We start from the raw sequence: 23,489 nt of genomic DNA, 5'->3' as shown, positions 1-23,489 counted from the left end.
TTTTAGTAGAGACGGGGTTTCGCCATGTTGGACAGGCTGGTTTCGAACTCCTGACCTCAAGTGATCCACCCGCCTCAGCCTCCCAAAGTGTTGGGATTACAGGCATCAGCCACCACTCCCAGCCGTTAAGTTTTGATATATGCATATACTTGTGAAACCATCACCACTATCAAAATAATGAATGTATACATCACTCCCAAGAGTCTCTTCTTGTTCCTCTGTAATCCCTCTACCTGGCTCTTCTGTGTCCTCCCTATCCCCAGGCAACCACTTATCTTCTTTCTGTTACCAAATGGTGCAATCATAGCTCACTTCAGCCTTGGACTCCTGGGCTCAAGTGATCTTCCCACTCGGCCCCCCGAGTAGCTGGGACTACATGTCAACTTGCCCAGCTAATTTTTTATTTTTATTTTTGTAGAGATGGGGCCTCACTATGTTGCCCAGAATGACCTCAAACTCCTGGCCTCAAGTGATCCTCCACCTTGTGCTGGGATTACAGGTGTGAGCCACCGTACCAGGCCAAATGGTTATATTTTAGGGTATAATGTTAGTATTATGTTATGTACTTTTCTGTTAGAGATATGTACTTAGGTATTTATTTATTTTGTTTTTATTTTTGTTAGGTATTTATTTCTTTAAATGACATGATTGAGATTTAAAAAATAACACTCCTGAGGGATGGATAGAAGAGATGAAATAAGATTGATAAAATGTGTATAGTTGATGTAGCTGGATCATGAGTACGGAGGAGTTTACTTCTATGTATGTTTGACATTTTCATAAATATAGGTTTAAAATAAATTTTTAAAGACCAATAGAGAAATGGAATAATTATAAGGATTAGAGTGCAATGGCCATATTTGTAATTTAGAAATACTACTCTGGCTGCAAGAAGAGGCTTAATATAGGTCAAGAATGAAGACAGTGACTAAGAGAGCTATTGAAATAACCCAGGGAATTGGTGACAGTAGCCTGAACTAAGTTAGTGGTAATGGGTTAGAGTGTAGTGGATGAACAGAAGAAGTGGTGTCTATTTGGATGCAAGTTGAGAGAAAGGAAATTCAGAATCATACTCAGTTGGGGATGGTGCCATTTACCTAGTCAGAGATCACTGGAAAAGGAACAGGTATCCAGCAGAGGAAAGAAGATTATTTATATTGGCCTTGGGTCAAGCTAGTGCATTTGTGTTATCTGGCTAGAACTGAGTGGATAGATGACAGAAAGGTACTTGAACAATTATTATTTAGTGAACAGTGGAGGAGTAAGCAAGGTAGACAGAAGAAACATGTCACTTAAACCTAACTTGGGTTAGTACGACAGGATCTTTTTTTTTTTTTTGAGACGGGGTTTCACCATGCTGGTCTCAAACTCCTGACCTCAGGTGATCCACCTGCCTTGGCCTCCCAAGGTGCTGGGATTACAGGCGTGAGCCACCGCGCCCGGCACAATAGGATGGATTATTCTAAATAGACATGCAGCATTAGCAGGCAACCGAAGATAAAGTACAATGACAATGTCTGGGTAGACTGGTTATTTTATAAACTTGAAAAACTACTTGAGGCAGGATATAAAGACCCTAAATTCACGTTGAGTGAACTGGAAAGTAAGCATAATTCTCTTCATGGGAAGGTAGTTCATAAAGATGCCTGAGTGTAAAGACAGTTTTCAGTTGAATTTGCAAGGGGCTGCTGGAGATCCCCCAAGCTGGGGAATGTAGTGGCAGAGATCATACATGGGGGCGTTGAATCTTTGGTTAAGGGAATAAGTTTGGGGGTACTAAACTGGGAGGAAGGAAGGTGGGGGGGTCATAATTTCTACTCCCAATAGTCTTGTTTTGGGAAGGTTCAAGGTGAGACTATAAGCGACTGCAGAACCATCGATGTCTGCCCTTTAAGAGTTTCCCGCACTAGTCATGCCGAGGTGGAGTTCCAGCAAGTACTTCTGTTAAAGGTACTTCTTTCGTGAAAAGTATACAATGTGGCTTTATCATTCCTATCTGTGTGATTCATTTCGTAGATTCGTGCAGTTCCTTTGCTCCCCTTTTCCCAGCAGGATGTGGGCAAAGCTCTCCCTGCCCTCTTCGTTTTCCTGGGTTTCTCTAGCCTCGGGAACCACCTCCCGGAGCGAAGCTCCGCCCACGGCCCGTCCGCCGAGCCTAGCCCCGCCCACCAGCCCGTCTCCCGCACGGAGTCCCGCCCACAGCCCGTCTCCCGCGCGGAGCCCCGCCCCGCAGGCTGCCGGGGGTCCACCTCCGCCCCGGCTAGGCCGCCGTGCCTTGGGCGCAGCGCCGCCATGGCTGGGGGCCGAGGGCTCCCCGGACGTGGCCGGGACGAGCCTCCGGAGAGCTACCCGCAACGACAGGACCACGAGCTACAGGCCCTGGAGGCCATCTACGGCGAGGACTTCCAGGATCTGCGGCCGGACGCTTACGGACCGGTAGGAACGTGGCTTGTTGTCAGGCCCGGGCTGGCGTGCCCTGGCCTCCCGGGGCCCTGGCCCAAAGCCTAGACGCTTCCAGGTTGGGCCGCCTCTTTAGGATCCTGCGGTCTTTTCATCCCTCAATTGCAGTCTGTTCATCCCTCAGATTCTACTCATTCTCACTTTTAGTCCTTGCACCTGCAGCTGGTCTCCAGAACCCCACCTAGGCCGAATTCTCCTACAGCCTTTTCCCCATGATTTCCCCAGAGGAATCCCCTTGAATTCCTCTCTCTTAGCTGGCACTTCTTGCCTACATCCCATAACATATCTGCCTCCTTCCAGCCTTGTCCTTCCCCCCCCCGCCCCGAAAGCCCTCGCGGATGATACAACAGCACATTCATACACACCCGTTGCTACTTTGTTCTGAAAACGCTTTTTGGGAGTTCACACAGGCCTTATGCCCTCAATCAGAATTCTCAGGTCTCATCCCTGCCTTCAGATCTGTATGCCACATAATTCCCGCTTTACTCCCCAGGTATCTTCACTGTGTTTTCTGGTATGGAGGAACTTTCCATACCTCTGCACCTTCCTCTAAGGTATTTAGCTCAGAATATAGAACGCATTCATCTTAGCTGCAGCAGAGAGGGTTCTAGACTGAGCCTAGAGCAGGAGTGTCCAATCTTTTCGCTTCCCTGGGCCACACACAAAATACACTAACACTAACTAACGGTAGCTGATGACCTAAAAAAAAAAATCACCAAAAACGTCAATGTTTTAAGAAAAATGTTTTCAAATTTACGAATGTGTGTTGGGCCGCATTCAAAGCCATCCTGGGCTGCCTGTGGCCCATGTGCTTCGGGCTGGACAAGCTTACTCTAGACCTTTTAAAATGACATTTTTATTGAACAAATTTCCACCATAAGAGCAGCGAAAAAAAAGAATAATAAAATAGAATGGTATTTTGTTAAAATATTTTTTCTTTTTGTCTGGAAATTAAGGCAAATGATAAACTATTTATATTGACAGTTTTTTCCCCCATCCTTGAAGAGTTGATCTGCCATATCTGCCTATTATGATATTATCATTTAAAAAATATACTTCTTGTTTTTTTTTTTTTTTTGGAGACAGAGTCTTACTTTGTCCCCAGGTGCCAGGCTGGAGTGCAGTTGCAAGATCTCAGCTCACTGCAACCTCTGCCTCCCAGGTTCAAGCAATTCTCCTGCCTCAGCCTCCCAAGTAGCTGGGACTACAGGCGTGCGCCACCACGCCCAGCTAATTTTTGTATTTTTTTTAGTAGAGACGGGGTTCCTCGATCTCTTGACCTCGTGATCCACCCGCCTCGGCCTCCCAAAGTGCTGGGATTACAGGCTTGAGCCATCGTACCCGGCTTAAAACATACTTCTAACTTCATCAGCTTTTTTTTTTTTTTTTTTTTTGAGACGGAGTTTCACTCTTATTACCCAGTCTAGAATGCAATGGCATGATCTCGGCTCACCGCAACCTCCGCCTCCTGGGTTCAGGCAATTCTCCTGCCTCAGCTTCCTGAGTAGCTGGGATTACAGGCACGCGCCACCATGCCCAGCTAATTTTTCGTAGAGACGGGGTTTCATCATGTTGACCAGGGTGGTCTCGATCTCTTGACCTCGTGATCCACCCGCCTCGGCCTCCCAAAGTGCTGGGATTACAAGCTTGAGCCACCGCTCCCGGCCAGCTTTTTTTTTTTTTTTTTTTTTTGAGACAGGGTCTTGCTCTGTCACCCAGGCTGGAATACAGGGGCATGATCACTGCTCACTGCAGCCTATTCTCAAGCAGTCCTTCTGCCTCAGCCTGCCAAGTAGCTGGGACTATAGACACATGCCACTACACCTGGTTAATTTTTAAAATTTTTTGTAGAGACAGAGTCTTGCTCTGTATGCTGGTATTGAGTTGCTGAGCTTATGTTGTCTCTCACACTGGCCTCCAGAAGTACTGGGATTACAGGCATCAGCCACCACACCTGGTCTCTTCATCTGCTTTTAACTCTGGCATTTCACAACGTCTGCTTTATTTACACATCCAGGATTTCCTCAAGAAATACCATCTTCTGGAGCTATCAGGGCAAAATATTCTCCCTCAAACTCAGGGTGCTTCTTCCTTCCTTCATTAAATACTTGCTTTAGGTGTTAGGAATACAGCTGTGGGCAAAATAGACAAATCCTTGCCCTCAGGGAGCTTACTTTTCTAATGCTTAATTTGAAGTTATTTTTAACCTGAAGAAAAAAAACGTATATATTCTCCTTTACATGACAGAGAAGTTGGTGATTGGGCAGCTTCTCTGTTCCCAAATCCTGAGAATCAGGAAGTAGGCCCAAGAAGCAGCCACCATAGGTATCTAAAGTGTACACCGGACTCAACACAAAGCCTCTCAGGCTTCATTCTGAACCAGTTTGTTTACTTTATGGAAGCTTAGTTATATGTTTCTAAAGCTGCAGAAAAATGGAAGAGAAAAAGCAACTTATTTTAGGTAGAGATATTGATAACCCCAAGAATTTATAGCTGGTGGCTTTCATAACAAAATAGAAGACTAGACAAACCAAAGCAAAAGCTATAGAAGGCAGGCATAAGAATTTAAATAGCTGTCAGGCCGGGCACTTTGGGAGGCCTATAATCCTAGCACTATAATCCTAACGCCTGTAATCCTAGCACTTTGGGAGGCCGAGGTGGGTGGATCACCTGAGGTCAAGAGTTCAAGACCAGCCTGGCCATCATGGTGAAACCCCATCTTAAAAAAATAATAAAAATAAAAAATAAAGAATTTAAATAGCTGTCAGTGGCCTATTGTACAGAGGGCAAATGGCCTTAACACATTCATAGGCCAGGCAGGCAAATAACTGATGGTCTCAAGGATGTATCAGAGTTTAGTCATCCAACAAGCACTTATTATCACCTGCTATTTGCCAGGGAAAAGTGATGCAGGTCCAAAATCCTTTACTCAAAACTCTTTATTGAGAGAGAGTTTCTCTCTGTCACCCAGCCTGGGGTGCAGTGGCACAGTCTCAGCTCATTGCAACCTCCACCTCCCGGGTTCAAGCCTCACCCTCCTGAGTAGCTGGGATTACAGGTGCCCACTACCACACCTGGCTAATTTTTTGTATTTTTAGTAGAGACAGAGTTTCACTATGTTGGCTAGGCTGGTTTCAAACTCCTGACCTCTGTTGATCCTCCTGCCTCGCCTCCCAAAGTGCTGGGATTACAGGTGTGAGCCACTGTGCCTGGCCCTTTATCCAACTCTTGAGACTTGATGGGTTTCAGAATTCAGAAGTGCTCCTGTTCACATTTATGTGTGCTCATTCTACACTACTTAATACCTTTCTCAGTGTCTGGGGCAGCATCAAAAATCAAACACAGTGAAACATAGAAATTTTCAAATTTCACACTGAACAGATAAACACTGTTACTCACCTCATGTCACTTCAGGCTTAATTTGCTGCCAGTAAATTCAAGTTAGATTTTTTTTCAACTTCTTTTAGTGGGGATGTGTTATAATATAAATTTCAGTTTAGCTGGGCGTGGTGGCTCATGCCTGTAATCCAAGCACTTTGTAGGCCTAGGTGGGTGGATCACCTGAGGTCAGGAGTTCAAGACCAGCCTGACCAACATGGTGAAACCCCATCTTTAAAAAAAAAAAAAAAATTTCAGTTTAGTAGCATATGTATGTCATTTATAAATAACATTTTGAGGTGCATGCTAAAAACTCTTGCATATGTAAAAGGTTTGGACACTGCTAGTTTAAAATATCTATAATTTATAGATAGTTATAAATTACTTAATTGTGGCTAGCTTTCCACAACAGCAAAGGTCTGCTCATTTATAATTTGATAGCTTTTAAAAACACCCCTCGAAAAAAGTTACTTCAATCCCTGGATCCCCCAGTAGTATACAATGGTGTTTGTTTTCCTTTATCTTCAGTAATACTGTATATGTTAGACTTTTTCTTCTTTGCCAGTAGATAAATGAAACATATCTCATTTTAATTTTTATTTATTTATAAACTATCTAGAATACCTTTGTTTGCAAACCATTGATTTTTCTTTGTGAATTGCTCATGCTCTTTGGTTTATTTGTCCACTCTAGTCTGTTTTCTTGTTTATTTGTAAGAGCTAAATATGTTAAGAAAATTAGCATTTTGAGTCATATATAATTATAATGCATATATTTTCCCTAATCATATGCATTTATTTATGTAATTTATGTGATTAAAAAATGTTAATAGAGTCAAAATGACCTATTTTTTGTTATATGATCCCTGTGGGTTTTCTTTACCCCCTGCTCCAATTTTACTAAAAACTGAATTCTTCAAAGTTTACTTTTAACTTGTTCATTACTTCATTTTTACTTTTTTTTTTTTTTTTAAGATGGGTTTTCACCATGATGGCCATGCTGGTCTTGAACTCTTGACCTCAGGTGATCCACCCACCTCGGCCTCCCAAAGTGCTAGGATTACAGGCGTGAGCCACCACACCCGGCCATTTTTACATTTTCATTAAAAAAAAATACATAAGTAGTTTTTTTTTTAAGTCCTCTGTTCTATCAAAGTATGGGCCTAGACCACCTCCCCCAGCTAGGCAGCTAGACAAATAAAGGCAATTGAGCTTTTCAGTGTCTTCCACTCATTTGAAATGCCATTCCTACAAGCCCAGTGCCTAGTAAAATAAACCTTCCAGAAATTGTTATTGAATGAAATAATTTCCAAATGTATTTTGAGTCTCTTTTATTCCTTGTCTGGAATGCTTGATCTCTGGTTTGTCTCAGCTTCAATGCTATATCCTCAGATAGTTCTTGTCTGCTAACCGCATCCCAGTATATACCCTCATACCCACCCAAGTCATTCCCTAAGGAGACCATCACGTCATCTCTTCAGCAGCACCCTCTAAACTTGTACTTACGTGTTTATTATGTTTATTTCCCCCCACCAGACTGAAGTTCCACGAGAGCTGGAACCATGTCTGTGTTCTTACCTCTGTGGACTAAACACAGCGCCTGACAGACTCAGTGCTCAACAAGTGTGGGTGATGGATGTGTGGTGGGTGAATGAGAACGAGAAAGGCCTGTTGACTAGAGAGTGCTTAACCCTTCCCGGGACCACTTTTGCAGAATCATGCTTTACAGGAGGACCCTCATTGCATTTCAAAAAGGAAAATGCATTTTCTCTGGCTCAGGTTTTGTTTTTAAATTATGCTTTTGGAAAATATGCCAGAATATCTATGTAAAACATAATTACAGATGTTTTTAAAGTAGAACTTTTGAGCTAAAATGATCATTATGACAATCAAGTGTTATTATAAAGCAATATAAGATTATTATAAAGCCAAATAAGAACTGAACTTAAAAATTTTTTACACATAGTAGAAGGGAGCAATGTTTATTATGTGGTACTCCTTGTAAGGTTCATGTTATAAATTTGTTAGAATTTAGTGTTGTTAAGTACTTTGCTGCCCTAAAATAATTTTTAGGCTTTCTCCTTTCTGATGATACCATGTTTCTCTTTTTGCCCTGCCTGCCAGGACATTCAGAGAAAAAAATCGAGGCTCAATTCCAGCAACTTAGGATGGCATAATAAAAGAGTTGCTTATGAGAAGAGACAGGGTTTGGAGTCAAAGCTGGATTTGAATGCCAGCTCTGTCACTGTATATCTGTGGGCAAGAATATAAAACCCCCTGAGCCTGAGCTTCTGCATCTGCAAAATGGAGGTGGCACCTGCCTTACAGAGTTGGTAAGGTGCCTGACCCTGAGAGCCCTCAGTCATTGTTTTTTCTCTCAGGCTCCCCTTTTTCATTATATACATAAAATACGAACTGCTTCAAATCCACTTTGGAAAAAGTGTATATAAATAAATTGAAGAACAAGAGTATTTGGGGATTTGGTGAAAAGCAGTTGATTGAAAACATAGGCAAATTTCTCCTTGTCAAGAGTTTTCATTTGTTAATATCTCAATATTCAGATGTCAATTCAAATCTCCCCTGCTCACGGAGGCATTCCCTGACCACCTACCTGTTTAGATATCTTCTCCTCCCCCACCACTATGTCCTTCTACTTTGCTTTGTTTTCTTTCTTTCTTTCTTTCTTTTTTTTGAGACAGAGTCTCACTCTGTTGCCAAGTACCAGGCTAGAGTGCAATGGCGTGATCTCGGCTCACTGCAACCTCTGCCTCCTAGGTTCAAGCAATTCTCCTGCCTCAGCCTCCCAAGTAGCTGGGACTACAGGCACGTACCACCACGCCCAGCTAATTTTTGTATTTTAGTAGAGATGGGGTTTCACCATGTTGGCCAGGATGCTCTCGATCTCTTGACCTTGTGATCTGCCCGCCTCAGCCTCCCAAAGTGCTGGGATTATATGCTTTGTTTTCTTTACAGCACTCATCAGTATTTGAAATCACTCATCTTCTAGTTTGTATTAGCTGGTTGGGACCGTGTCTGTCTAAATTTACCCTGCACTCCCAGCTTCTAGCAGAGTTACAGACATAACTCAGTAACGTTTGAACGAATGGAAGCTGAGTGGAACATTTTGGTTCATTCCTTAGATAACTTCAAAAAGGAAAATGCATTTTCTCTGGCTCAGGTTTGTTTTTAAATTGTGCTTTTGGAAAATATGCCAGAATATCTATGTAAACTATAATTACAAATATTTTTAAAGTAGAACTTTTAAAGCTAAAATGATCATTATCTTAATAATTCATGATTGGATCTACAGCTATGAAAAAAAAATTCCGTTTTCCCTTTTTTAGGTCAAAGAGCCCCCTGAAATCAATTTAGTTCTGTACCCTCAAGGCCTAACTGGTGAAGAAGTATATGTAAAAGTGGATTTGAGGGTTAAATGCCCACCTACCTATCCAGATGTGTGAGTACATTTATAAATATCTTTGATGTGATTTCAGTTTTCTGTTTTGACAACATAGAAACATTGAAATTAATAATGTTTTCTCTTTCCTGCTCCCATTCCACATAAAATTTCATTTCCTATATTGCAACAAAACTACATCAGCAATAGATATTTCATGAAACCTGTCTCATTTTAAGCTTGTTTATAGTTATAGAATTGTCACTACAGACACTAACATTTGCTCAATGACTATTTTGCTTCCTCAAATGAGTTAACTTTTGTTTATTTCTTCATAAAATAGGAAGAGGAAAAATCTGGAAGAAAATTATAAAGGCATGGTGACTATTGAAAGCACTTGTGTAGTTACAGTGTGATTGGTATTAGAAATTCAGCAGCCTGTGCCTGAGATGACCTTTCGCTGCCTAGAGTGAGGAGAGTGTTCGGAGCTGTCCTGCCTGCGGTGGGTGAGGCACTGCCGGCGAGTCTCCGTTGTGCAGGGCTGTCCCGTGCACTGCAGGACGCCTACATCCCTGGCCCCCACCTACCAATGCCACGAGTGTCCTCCAGGCATTGAAACAACTAAAAACCTATGTATTTCCAAACTCCCCCTGAAGGTGATGTCACCTCTGGTTGAGAACCACTAGTTAGAGCCAGAGTGTTAGCCATCAGCACTTAAGCATGTCTGAAGTAATCTTTCCCCACCATCCCACATGGAAAGGCAGGTTGGCCTGGGTGGCGTTAAGTAGTTCGAACTTACTTTATGGGGAACCAGTGAAGGTTTTCGAGAAGGAAGGGGACAAATAAAAGGAAACTCTGCTTTACACAATGAGGGGTAAATTTATGGAATTTATTATCTGAAGAAGTGATGAGGAAGATATGAAAAGACAGCTAGGTCAAAATTGAGCTCCTTGATGTCATTTCTGTTGTTGGCCCCCAACACTATACTGAGAGTGTTACAGTAGGTATGCTGTATATACTATCAAAATATTAATTCATGAAACATTAATTATAAAACATTAATGAAAGAAGATATTTAAAAATTTAGAAAGGAAGTTAAGACAGTGCCTCTCTAGGTTTTTTTTTCCTGACACCAAATACATGGTGTCTTTTCTGATACCACATGTGTATCCAATACTTCAGTTCAATTCTGACACTACCTGTAGTTAGCATAGACCCCGCACACAGATTAAGGACTCAGTTCCATGAAACTGCCTCTATTTCTGGTGTTAGCTGAAAGTCCCAGTACTTCTGATCTGTAAATACTGGCTGTAAATTTGGGGGTTTCTACAGCCCCCTCCTTGGTTGTGACAAGTTGCTGGAATGCATCACAGAACTCAGAAAAATATTTTACGTACCTTTACCAGTTTGTCGTAAAGGATATGACTCTGGAACAGCTACCCGGAAGAACCCTGTAGTTTAGGGGTTTTTATGGACGTTTCATTATGTACAGATGATTGATTCATTACATCTTTGGCCATTGGTGATTGAACTTTATCTTCAGTCCCCTACTCCTCCCCAAAGATCTGGGATGGGACTAAAATTTCTCACCCTGTAATCAAGGCTTGTTTTTTCTGATTCTATCCCGATCCTGAAGGTATTCAGGTACTAACCAGAGTTACCTCATGAGCACTGACTCTGGTATGATTGAAAGGGATTTGTTATGAATAATGTGAAATGTTCCTCTCATCCCTGTTGCTCAGGAAGTTCTGAGGGTGATAGAGCTCTGTTCCAGGAACAGGAATCAAAAACCAAATACATATTTTTTATTTTACCATAGCCTCAAGAATTCAAAGTGTTTATTCTTGAAAAATCAAAATAAGGCCGGGTGCTGTGGCTCACGCCTATAATCCCAGCACTTTGGGTGGCCAAGGTGGGTGGATCACGAGGTCAAGAGATCGAGACCATCCTGGTCAACATGGTGAAACCCCGTCTCTACTGAAAATACAAAAATTAGCTGGGCATGGTGGCATGCGCCTGTAATCCCAGCTACTCGGGAGGCTGAGGCAGGAGAATTGCCTGAACCCAGGAGGCAGAGGTTGCAGTGAGCCAAGATGACGCCATTGCACTCCAGCCTGGGTAACAAGAGCGAAACTCCGTCTCAAAAAAAAAAAGAAAAATCAAAATAAAGAGACAGTTACAAGTGCTATAATGTTACACATATATGTGCTAAAATATTAATTGTAGCATTATTTATGAAAGTAAAGAAATTGGAAGCAGTCTAAATGTCAAACACTAGAGCGAGGTTTCTCCACCTTGGCACTACTGACATGTGGGCAGATAACTCTTTGTTGTGGGGCTGTCCTGGGCATTGTGCAATATTGAGTAGCATCCCTGACCTCTGACTGCTAGGTGTCGAGTACATTTCTCCCTACCTTGTGACAACCAAAAATTTCCAGATGTTGACAGATATCCCCTGGGGCCAAAATCACCACTGGTTAAGAATCATGCCACTGATTAACTATTCAGGTAAATCTTTTTTTTTTTCCCGCCCCCCCCCCCCCCCCCCCCCCCCCCCGAGACGGAGTTTTGCTCTTGTTACCCAGGCTGGAGTGCAATGGCGTGATCTCAGCTCACTGCAACCTCCGCCTCCTGGGTTCAGGCAATTCTCCTGCCTCAGCCTCCTGAGTAGCTGAGATTATAGGCACGTGCCACCATGCCCAGCTAATTTTTTGTATTTTTAGTAGAGACGGGGTTTCACTGTATTGATCAGGATGGTCTCGATCTCTTGACCTCGGGATCCACCCACCTCGGCCTCCCAAAGTACTGGGATTACAGGCGTGAGCCACCTCACCTGGCCTCAGGTAAATCTTAATGTGTCCAGTTGATAAAAATATTAGATTGTCTTTTAACATGGAAATGCTTATAAGAAGTTAAAAAGCAAACGTAATATCAGCTATATAAACTATGAATTACATGGCAAGGAAATAAAGAGAACATTAGAATTTTTTTGAAGTTTAATTAGTATCATAGATGAATTTTTCACCATTCTGTTAATATTGCTATATAATGATTGCTTATTTTTAAAAATTATGACAAAAAGCTTGATTTGGGGGAATATTCTTATCCTTTTGAATATAGTACAGGAAAACATTGCTTTTCTGCAGAATAGTTCTTGATACCACTGTGAGAGAGAATCCTAGGTTAGATTCTAGAATTCTGGAAATTTCAGCCCCATGCTAGCTCTTTGGGGAGGAATCTAACCCAGGATTCCATACATAGACTCAGGACTGTATGGTTTTTCTATTCTTTTTCTCATGTAAACTACTTTCTTTCAGATTTCTATCTATAGATATAGTTAATTATCATAGCTTCCTATCATACTGAAGCATTGAAAGAACACATAGATAAGTGCATACTCAAAACTTCACTGGGTTAAATGCCATGAATTACTCAGTAATGCTTGGTTAAAAGTTATGAGTCATTATCTCTTTAGTAGAATTAACTAACTCCTATTTAATCTCAGAGAGTTGTTATTGGATATTTATTGGTTGGGAATAAAATGAAAACCTGAGGGCTGGTTGTATAATTTCCTTGAGTTGAAAATGTTGACTTAGATGAGCTCCAGAGAGTGTGCATGACTAGATGTATATATACACAAGGAGTGAGCCTTTCTACCGTGTTCGTATCAGAATGAGTGATTGGGATGCAGCAGCTTGTTGTGGGAATACTAGAGGGATCACCTGGGCTCCATCTCACCTAGTTATTCTTGTTCTGCTTTATGCTGGAGCACATGTGAGTGCAGAGCACTTGGCCTGGCCAGTGAGCTGTCAGCGCTAGGTTAATTCACAGTGGCTGCAAGCTAGGGTAAAGCATTACCATACAAAAGAGCACACGGTTAAGTTACTAGGCTAGAGTCAGCCACAGAACTGAAATGACTTTTTTTTTTTTTTAAGTCAAAGAACTCAGAGTTAGGGATCCAGGGCAAATCAGAGGAAATAAATAGTAACTGATGTTTGGAAATTTTAATCAGATTGTAAAGCTGAAATTAGACACAGGGGTCAAGCCCAGTAAGTCTTACAGCCCACACAGAAGGCTTTGGCCAGCCCACTTCTTTCCTGTAGGACGCAGGTGACTTCACCATTTCAGCTGGAGTTGCAGGAATATAGTTGAAGTCCTTTTGAGATTAAGGACCTCAGCCCCCGAGTGCTTGCAATTTAGCAAATGTTAATGCAAACAGGCTATATTTTCTGGAATAACTCCTTTTTTTTTTCCTTTTCCAGAGTTCCTGAAATAGAGTTAAAAAATGCTAAAGGTCTGTCAAATGAAAGTGTTAATTTGTTAAAATCTCGCCTAGAAGAACTGGCCAAGAAACACTGTGGAGAGGTAAGATTGTTAAACTGGAATTAAAAGAAGAGAGTGGGGCCGGGCGCGGTGGCTCAAGCCTGTAATCCCAGCACTTCGGGAGGCCAAGGCGGGTGGATCACGAGGTCAACAGATCGAGACCATCCTGGTCAACATGGTGAAACCCCATCTCTACTAAAATTACAAAAAATTAGCTGGGCACGGTGGCGCGTGCCTGTAATCCCAGCTACTCAGGAGGCTGAGGCAGGAGAATTACCTGAACCCAGGGGGTGGAGGTTGTGGTGAGCCAAGATCGCGCCATTGCACTCCAGCCTGGGTAACAAGAGCGAAACTCCATCTCAAAAAAAGAAGAGAGTGAACTTCCCCATTGCACCTCAGATCCAATTTTGAGTAGTATATTTTGTGTTTTATTGGACCTACAAAAGGGAACATTGTTATTTTTATTTTATTTTTTATTCAATAGGATTAATGAAATTTGTAGAGTGTCTGTAGATGTTACTATTGATGCTTAAGAATGTTTCTGAAAAATGCTGGGCACGGTGGCTCACACTTGTAATTCCAGTACTTTGGGAGGCTGAGGTGGGAGGATCACTTGAACCAAGGAGTTTGAGACCAGCCTGAGCAAAATGGCAAGCACCTGTTTCTAAAAAAATTCATTGGACCTGGTGGTGTATGCCTATAGTGCAAACTATTCAGGAGGCTGAGGTGGGAGAATTGTGTGAGCCCAGGAGTTTGAGGTAACAGTGAGCTATGATCACGCTCCTGCACTTCAGCCTGGGCCATAGAGGAAGACCCTGTCTCTAAAAAAAAGACTTTTTCTGAAAACAGTTGATGTGAAACCAGCCATGCTTTTTGTACGCTTTGTATCTGGCATCATGACTTGATCTCGACTTAAACTTCTTTGTTGGAAAATGTAGCAGGCAAGCTAATTTCTGCCCACCTCTCCCCTTTGCATATCAGAGGAATTTGTTGTTTTCTTTCTCAATGATTAGCAACACACTCCACTCCTTCTGTGTCTACCATATAACTGAGCATTTACACTGAATTCAGTACTCATTCTTTTTTAATCTTCTGAACATTAGGATCTACATGTGAGTTCTCCTTTGGGTGGCACTTCTCTCTCTGGAGGGCAAGACTAGGTGTCTTCTGGAAGCAGAGTGTGACTGCTTTCCTTAGGCCAGATCAATTCCTTTGAAGTATAACACTACTTTGCCTCACTTTTCTGTAAAGTCTCTCAGTGTTTTTGCCTGGAAGCTCATGCTTAACGATCCCTTTATGTGGAAACTGAGAAGAGGTAAGCCCTTAACTTCCATGTCTGTTTCAGACTTCTATTAGAGATATCCAAAGATAACATTCACCTGATGGAAACTGATGAGACAGATTTTTACTTGCATTTCATAACACAGTGAGTCACAGTATAATCCATGGAGTGCCTTTTAGCTGTAAAAATTGTGTCCATTTAAGTTGCTGCTTCCTAGAACTTCAGTGATTGATGAGATATAGAAAAATCAGTGTAGGCTGGGCGTGGTGGCTCACACCTGTAATCCAAGTACTTTGGAGGCCAAGGCGGGCGGATCACCTGAGATCAGGAGTTCAAGACCAGCCTGACTAACATGGTGAAACCCCATCTTAAAAAAAAAAAAAAAAAAAAACAACTCACTTTGGCCGGGCGCGGTGGCTCATGCCTATAATCCCAGCACTTTGGGAGGCCGAGGTGGGTGGATCACGAGGTCAAGAGATCAAGACCATCCTGGTCAACAAGGTGAAACCCTGTCTGTCTCTACTAAAAATACAAAAATTGGCTGGGCATGGTGGTACGCGCCTGTAGTCCCAGCCACTCAGGAGGCTGAGGCAGGAGAATTGCCTGAACCTAGGAGGCGGAGATTGCGGTGAGCCAAGATCATGCCATTGCACTCCAGCCTGGGTAACGAGCGAAACTCCGTCTCAAAAAAAAAAAAAAAAAAAAAGGAGAAAATCAGTGTAGAACAGCCTGGATAAAAATCTAGGCCTTGGGAATGATTCTAGAGTTCTTTCTAGTATGAGGGAACTCCAGTGTCTAACTGAAAAGTAATATGAAGTTGTATGGAACATTCAGCTACAGAGAAGCCTCTCGTTTCTTGGATTTTTGATTTGTGATTTTAAAAAAATATATTCTTGTACTGCATGGAACAAGAAAAAAAATAAAGAAAAAATAAATTTTTTTTGAGAGACAGGGTCCACCATCTTGCCTAGGCTGATCCCAAACTCCTGGCTCAAGCAGTCCTCCTACCTCAGCCTCCCAAACTGCTAGGATTACAGGCCCAAGCCACCATACCCAGCCTGATTTAAATTTCTATTTCAAGATAATTATATATTTATATACACCTCTTACCCAGTTTGCCCCAGCAGTAGCATTTTGCTGCACTGTAGTACAATGTCATAAGCAGGATATTGACATGATACAATCAAGATACAGAATAGTGTTCTTTTTTTTTTTTTTTTTTTTTTTTAAGAGAGACAGGGTTTCACCGTGTTGGCCAGGCTGGTCTTGAACTCCTGACCTCTTGATCCACCTGCCTCAGCTTCCCAAAGTGCTGGGATTACAGGCATGAGTCACCATGCCTGGCCAGAATAGGGTTCTTACCACAAGGATCTCTCATGTTGCCCGTCTGCAGCCACCCCCTAAACTCCACCCTCTCCACATCCATGTTACTCTTTGGATCCTAAGGCCCTAGCCAGTTTGCCTTTTACTCTCCACCTTTCAGGGTCATCTTAGGCTTGTTTTATATGTAATGTCTAGAGTTTTTCAGTGGTATTTAGTACTAGAAATAGAAAAAAGTAGGTATACTCCATCTTCCCAGAAGTGGAAGTCCTGATTTGTGATTTTTTTTTTTTCTTTTTTTTTTTGGGGGGGGAGGAAGGGAGGGAAGAAGGACGATAGGGAGGAAGGAAGGGATGAAGGAAGGAAGGAAGGGAGAAAGCGGAGAGGGAGGGAAGGAGGGAGGGAAGGGAAGGAAGGAAATCAAGCAATGAGAGAGACATTGCCAACCTGGATCTAGAGGTTTGTTTACAAGTTGATTTTTTTTTTGAGAGAAGGAAAGAAAAAAAAATAATAATAAGTAAAGGAGAGGAAGAAAGAGGAAGAGAAAGAGGGAGAGTAAATGGAAATATTGCTTTATTTTGAAAAAACTTGGGTATTAATAATGGCCAATCAATGTTTCATTTAAACTTATGGGTGGTGTGATGTGGTATTGACAAGAATGTATATTTTGTGTATTTGAAGTGGAGAGCTCTATAAATATTTATTAAGTTTACTTGTTCCGGATCTGAGTTCAAGTCCTTGATATCCTTATTAATTTTCTGTCTCATTGAATCTAAGTCTCTATGTATCTGGGTGTTAGGATCGTTAGCTCTTGTTGTTGCATTGATCCTTTTACCACTATATCTTTGTTGCTTTAAAATCTATTTTATCTGATACGAGAATTGCAACTCCTGCTTTTTATTTATTTATTATTTATTTTTGCTCTCCATTTGGTTGGTAAATCTTTCTCCATCCCTTTGAGTCTTTGTGTATCCTTGCATGTGAAACAGGTCTGGATGTAACATGCCGTTGGGTTTTGGCTGTGTCTTTTGATTGGGGGATTTAGTCAATTTATATTTAGGGTTACTGCCATTTGATGTTGACCGGCTGTTTTATCCATTCGTTGGTGTAAATTCTTCTTTATGTTGGTGCTCTTTACTTTTTGGTGTATTTTTAGAAAGGCTAATACTGGTTGTTTCTTTCTGTGTGTAATGCTTCTTTCAGAAGCTGTTGTAAAGCAGGCCTGGTGGTAATAAAATCTTTGAGTTCTTGCTTGTTCATAAAAGATTTTATTTTTCCTTCAGTTGTGAAGCTTAGTTTGGCTGGATATGAAATTCTGGGCTGAAGGTTCTGTTCTTTGAGGATGTTGAATATTGGCCCCACTCTCTTCTGGCTTGTAGAGTTTCTGCTAAGAGATCTGCTGTAAGTCTGATAGGCTTGCCTTTGTGGGTAACCTGACCTTTCTCTCTGGCTGCCCTTAGTATTTTCTCCTTCGTTTCAACCCTGGTGAATCTAACGATTATGTGCCTTGGGGTTGCTCTTCTTGAGGAATATCTTTGTGGTGTTCTCTGTATTACCTGGGGTTGAATGTTGACCTGCTTTGCTAGTTTAGGAAAATTTTCCTGAATAATATCCTGAAGGGTATTTTCCAGCTTGGATTCATTCTCTCGGTCACATTCAGGTACACCTATCAAACGTAAATTTGGTCTTTTCACATAGTCCCACATTTCTTGGAGACTTTGCTCATTCCTTTTTATCCTTTTTCTCTAATCTTTTCTTCACATTTTATTTCATTAAGTTGGACTTTGACCTCTGATATCCCTTCTTCTGCTTGAACAATTCGAGTGTTTAAACCTGTGCATACTTCTCGGAGTTCCTGTATTGTATTCTTCAGTTCCATTAATTCACTCATACTCCTCTCTAAGTTGTCTATTCTCAATAGGATTTCATCAAACCTTTTTTCAAAGTTCCTAGTTTCTTTGGAACACGTTGGGCTACAACATGTTCTTTTAACTCACCGAAGTTTGTTATTAACCATTCCTTGAAGAGTGATTCTGTCATCAGGATGCGCTCGTTCTCCATCAAGCCTTGTTCCATTGTTGATGTGGAACTGTGATCATCTTTAGAGGGAGAGGCGTTCTGACTTTGAGTATTCTCAGCTTTTTTACTGTGGTTTCTTCCCATCATTGTAAATTTATCCTCCTGTCGTCTTTGAATTTACCAACTTTCAGATTAGGTCTCTTGAGTGGACATCCAGGTTGTTAGTTCCCAGGGCTAGAGCAGCGGCGTTAAAACTGATGGTGCTTTTCTGCCCAGGATTCTCCTATCTGGCTTCCTTCTTGTGTCCGTAGTAGGTGACTCTGCCTCCCGGGGCTCCAAACCTCAGTCAGAAGGGGAACCGGTCCCGTTTACTCTGCGCTGAGCACTGCCGCGCCGAGGTGCTGTGACTTCCACTGTGCCGGGCTCTGGTGTTGTGTTGGGGGCCCGTGTGGGTCCTCCGAACCTGTTTACTCTGCTCTGAGAGCTGCCGCGCCGAGGTGCCGGAGGAACCGCTGCGCCGGCCACGAGAGTCACACTGGCCACCTGTGTGTTTCCTCCACTGGGGGATCTTCTGCTCCGTCAGCAACCAGAATTTGTCTGAAAGTGTGGCGTCCTCTAGTTCTCCGCGCTTTCCCTGAGAGCTGCAATCCCTGGATGTTAGCGATCGGCCATGTTGGATCGTTCCCCCTGATTTGTGATTTTTGATATTTACTATGTTCCCAATAACTAGGAAGAGTCCCATGCCTTTCCTCTCAGTTCCACTGTAGCTGCCTTTTGTGAAGGGAACATATCCTGATTATTAGAAGAGACAGAAACTGTTAAAGACTTACTAGTTTTGTACACCAATGTTTATATCTGCATTATTCACAAAAATAAAAAGGTAGAAACCACCCCATGTCAACTGATAGGTGATAGGTGAATGGACAAACAAAACATGGTGTATACATATAAGGGAATATTATTCAACCCTAATAAGGAAGGAAGTTCTGACACCTGCTACAAAATGAATGAACCTTGAGGACATTATGCTAAATGAAAGAACATGGTAACAAAAAGGCAAATACTATGTGCCTCCACATACGTGAGGTACCTTGAGTAGTCAAATTCATAGAGGCAGAAAGAATGATGGTTGCTAGGAGCTGTGGGAAGGAGAGAATGGAGAGTATTTAATGAGTACAGTTTGAGAAGAAGAAAAAGTTCTGGAAATGGATGATGGAGATGCTTGTACAGCAGTGTGAATGCACTTAATGCTACTGAACATACATTTAATGGTTAAAATAATAAGTAAGCTGTGTACATTTTGCCACAATTTTAAAAACACAGGCATACCTCTAAATGTGGTTTGCTTTATTGCATTTCACAGATTATTGTGTTTTTTACAAATGGAAGATTTGTGGCAACCCGGCATTGAGGAATTCTATCAGTGTCATTTTTCCTAACAGCATGTGCTCACTTCATGTCTCTGTGTCACATTTTGGTACTTTTCACAGTATTTCAACTTTTTCATTATTATTATATCTGTTTTGGTGATCTGCTATTCATAATCTTTGATATTACTGTTGAAAGTGTTTTGAGGCTCCACAGACTGTGCCTGTATAAGACAGCAAAGTTAATTGATCAGTGTTGTGTGTGTTCTAATTGCTGACCAGCCATTCCCCTCTCTCCCTCCCTTTTTTCTTGGGCCTCCCTATTCCCCGAGGCACAGCAATATTGATATTAGGCCAATTAATAACCATACACTAGCCTTAAATATTCAAATAAAAGGAAGAGTTGCATGTCTAGCTTTAAATCAAACACTAGTAATGATGAGGCTTAGTGAGGAAGGCTGTTAAAAGCCAAGATAGGCCAAAAGCTAAGCCTCTTACAGTAAACAATTAGCCAAGTTATGAATACAAAGGAAAAGTTCTTGACAGAAAATAAAAGTGCTACTCCAGTGAACACATGAATGGTAAGAAAGCAAAACACTCTTATTGCTAATATGGAGAAAGTTTTAGTGGTCTGCAAAGATCAAATTAGCCACCACATTCCCTTATGCCAAAGCATAATCTGGATCAAGGCCCTAACTCTATTCAATTCTGTGAATGCTAAGAAGAGATGAGAAGCTGCAGAAGAAAAGTTAGAAGGTAGCAGAGGTTGGTTCATGAGGTTTAAGGAAAGAAGCCATCTTCATAACATAAAAATGCAATGTGAAACAGTGAAGCTTCAGCAAGTTATCCAGAAAATCTAACTAAGATAATTGATAAAGGTAGGTACAGATTTTCAGTGTAGATGAAACAGTCGTATATTGGAAGAAAATTCCATCTAGGATTTTCACAGCTAGAGAGAAGTCAATGTGTGGCTTCAAAGGCTTATTAAAGGACAGACTGACTCTCATGTTAGGAGCTAATACAGCTGGTGACTTTTCAACAGTTGATTCCAGTGCTCACTTAACATTCCCAAAATTCTAGGACCCTTAAGAATTATGCTAAATCTCCTCTGCTTGTACCCTATAAATGGAAAGGCAAAGCCTGTGTGATGGCACATCTGGTGCAGCATGGTTTACTGAGTATTTTAAACACATCGTTGAGACCTACCACCCTGAAAAAAAGATTCCCTCCAAAATATTGTTGATCATTAATAGCACACCTAGTCATCCAAGAGCTCTGATGGAAAGGTACAAGGAGATTAAATGTTGTTTTCATGCCTGTTAACACAACATCCATTTTGCAGCCTGTTGGATGGAGTAATTTTGACTCTTCAAGTGTTGTTATTTAAGAAATACATTTTACAAGCTTATAGCTGTAAAAGATAGTGATTCCTTTGATTTATCTTAGCAAAGTAAATGGAAAACCTTCTGGAAAGGATTCACCATTCTAGATGCCATTAAATACATAATTTATGGAAGGGGGTCAAAATATCAATATGAACAGGAGTTTGGAACAAGTTGATTCTGACTCTCATGGATGACTTTGAGGGGTTCAAGAGTTCAGTGGAAGAAGTAACTGCAGATGTGGTGGAAATATCAAGAGGACTATTACTAGAATTAGAACTGGAGCCTGAAGATGTGACTGAATTGCTGCAATGTCATGATAAAACTTTAATAGATGAGGAGTTGCTTCTTATGGATGAGCAGAGAAAGTGGTTTCTTGAGAGGTTCCTGAAGATGCTGCCAATATCGTTGGAATGACAAGTATTTAGAATATTCCATAAACTTTGCTTTAAAGCACCAACAGGGTTGGAGAGGATTGACCCCAACTTTGAAAGAAGTTCAACTGTGGGTCAGAGGCTATCAGACAGCATTGACTGCTACAGAGAAATCTTCCATGAAAGGAAGAGTCAATCTATACAGCAACCTTCATTGTTATCTTCTTTTAAGAAATTGCCGCTGAGAACGATCCAAGATGGCCGATCGCTAACATCCCGGGATTGCAGCTCTCAGGGAAGGCGCGGAGAACTAGAGGACGCCACACTTTCAGACAAAGTCTGGTCGCTCACGAAGCAGAAGATCCCCCAGTGGTAGAAACACACGAGTCGCCAGCGCGACTCTGGTGGTCGGCACAGCGGTTCCGCCGGCACCTCGATGCGGCAGCTCGGCGCAGAGTAAACAGGACCAGTTCCCCTTCTGACCGAGGTTTGGAGCCCGGGGAAGGCAGAGTCGCCTACTACGGAAACAAGAAGGAAGCCCGACAGGAGAATCCTGGGCAGAAAAGCACCATCAGTTTTAACGCCGCTGCTCTGGCCCTGGGAACTAACAACCTGGACGTCCACTCAAGAGACCTAATTTGAAAGTTGGTAATTTCAAAAACAACAGGAGGATAAATTTACAATGACGGGAAGAAACCACAGTAAAAAAGCTAAGAATACTCAAAGTCAGAAAGCCTCTCCCTCTAAAGATGATCACAGTTCCACATCAACAATGGAACAAGGCTTGATGGAGAACGAGCGCCTCCTGATGACAGAATCACTCTTCAAGGAATGGATAATAACAAACTTTGGTGAGTTAAAAGAACATGTTGTAGCCCAACGTAAAGAAACTAGGAACTTTGAAAAAAGGTTTGATGAAATCCTATTGAGAATAGACAACTTAGAGAGGAGTATGAGTGAATTAATGGAACTGAAGAATACAATACAGGAACTCCGAGAAGTATGCACAGGTTTAAACACTCGAATTGTTCAAGCAGAAGAAGGGATATCAGAGGTCAAAGTCCAACTTAATGAAATAAAACGTGAAGAAAAGATTAGAGAAAAAAGGATAAAAAGGAATGAGCAAAGTCTCCAAGAAATGTGGGACTATGTGAAAAGACCAAATTTACGTTTGATAGGTGTACCTGAATGCGACGGAGAGAATGAATCCAAGCTGGAAAATACCCTTCAGGATATTATTCAGGAAAATTTTCCTAAACTAGCAAAGCAGGTCAACATTCAACCCCAGGTAATACAGAGAACACCACAGAGATATTCCTCAAGAAGAGCAACCCCAAGGCACATAATCGTTAGATTCACCAGGGTTGAAACGAAGGAGAAGATACTAAGGGCAGCCAGAGAGAAAGGTCAGATTACCCACAAAGGCAAGCCTATCAGACTTACAGCAGATCTCTCGGCAGAAACTCTACAGGCCAGAAGAGAGTGGGGGCCAATATTCAACATCCTCAAAGAACAGAACCTTCAGCCCAGAATTTCATATCCAGCCAAACTAAGCTTCACAACTGAAGGAAAAATAAAATCTTTTATGAACAAGCAAGAACTCAGAGATTTTATTACCACCAGGCCTGCTTTACAAGAGCTTCTGAAAGAAGCATTACACACAGAAAGAAACAACCAGTATTAGCCTTTCTAAAAATACACCAAAAAGTAAAGAGCACCAACATAAAGAAGAATTTACACCAACAAATGGATAAAACAGCCAGTCAACATCAAATGGCAGTAACCCTAAATTTAAATTGACTGAATTCCCAATCAAAAGACACAGCCAAAACCCAACGGCATGTTACATCCAGACCTGTTTCACATGCAAGGATACACAAAGACTCAAAACAAAGGGATGGAGAAAGATTTACCAACCAAATGGAGAGCAAAAATAAATAATAAATAAATAAAAAGCAGGAGTTGCAATTCTTGTATCGGATAAAATAGATTTTAAAGCAACAAAGATATAGTGGTAAAAGGATCAATGCAACAACAAGAGCTAACGATCCTAACACCCAGATAGGAGACTTAGATTCAATGAGACAGAAAATTAATAAGGATATCAAGGACTCGAACTCAGATCCAGAACAAGTAAACTTAATAAATATTTATAGAGCTCTCCACTTCAAATACACAAAATATACAT

At 41.6% G+C, this 23,489-nt stretch overlaps 1 protein-coding gene across 10 annotated transcripts in view; it reads left to right on the top strand.

Annotated features, from left to right (window-relative positions):
- EIF2AK4 (eukaryotic translation initiation factor 2 alpha kinase 4) overlaps positions 1–23,489 on the top strand; it is a 139,843-nt gene that overhangs the window by 12,118 nt on the left and 104,236 nt on the right. For 5 of the 10 annotated variants that reach the window (XR_013521044.1, XM_078334393.1, XM_035259866.3 and 2 more), the window contains exons 1-3: positions 2,237–2,436; positions 9,182–9,294; positions 13,497–13,599. Coding sequence is in view for 5 of the 10 variants with exons in the window: in XM_035259866.3 (XP_035115757.3) it covers positions 2,293–2,436; positions 9,182–9,294; positions 13,497–13,599 (360 nt within the window). In the remaining 5 variants the exon portion in view is untranslated. Of the gene's footprint in view, positions 1–2,236; positions 2,437–7,961; positions 8,171–9,181; positions 9,295–11,957; positions 12,078–13,496; positions 13,600–23,489 lie in introns of those variants that run through there. The other 5 variants (XM_054239740.2, XM_035259872.3, XM_035259867.3 and 2 more) reach the window with 5 other exon arrangements.

The sequence above is a fragment of the Callithrix jacchus genome, chromosome 8 (assembly GCF_049354715.1).
Source record: "Callithrix jacchus isolate 240 chromosome 8, calJac240_pri, whole genome shotgun sequence".
Classification (NCBI taxonomy): domain Eukaryota; kingdom Metazoa; phylum Chordata; class Mammalia; order Primates; family Cebidae; genus Callithrix; species Callithrix jacchus.
This window is presented reverse-complemented; position numbering and strand designations above follow the sequence as displayed.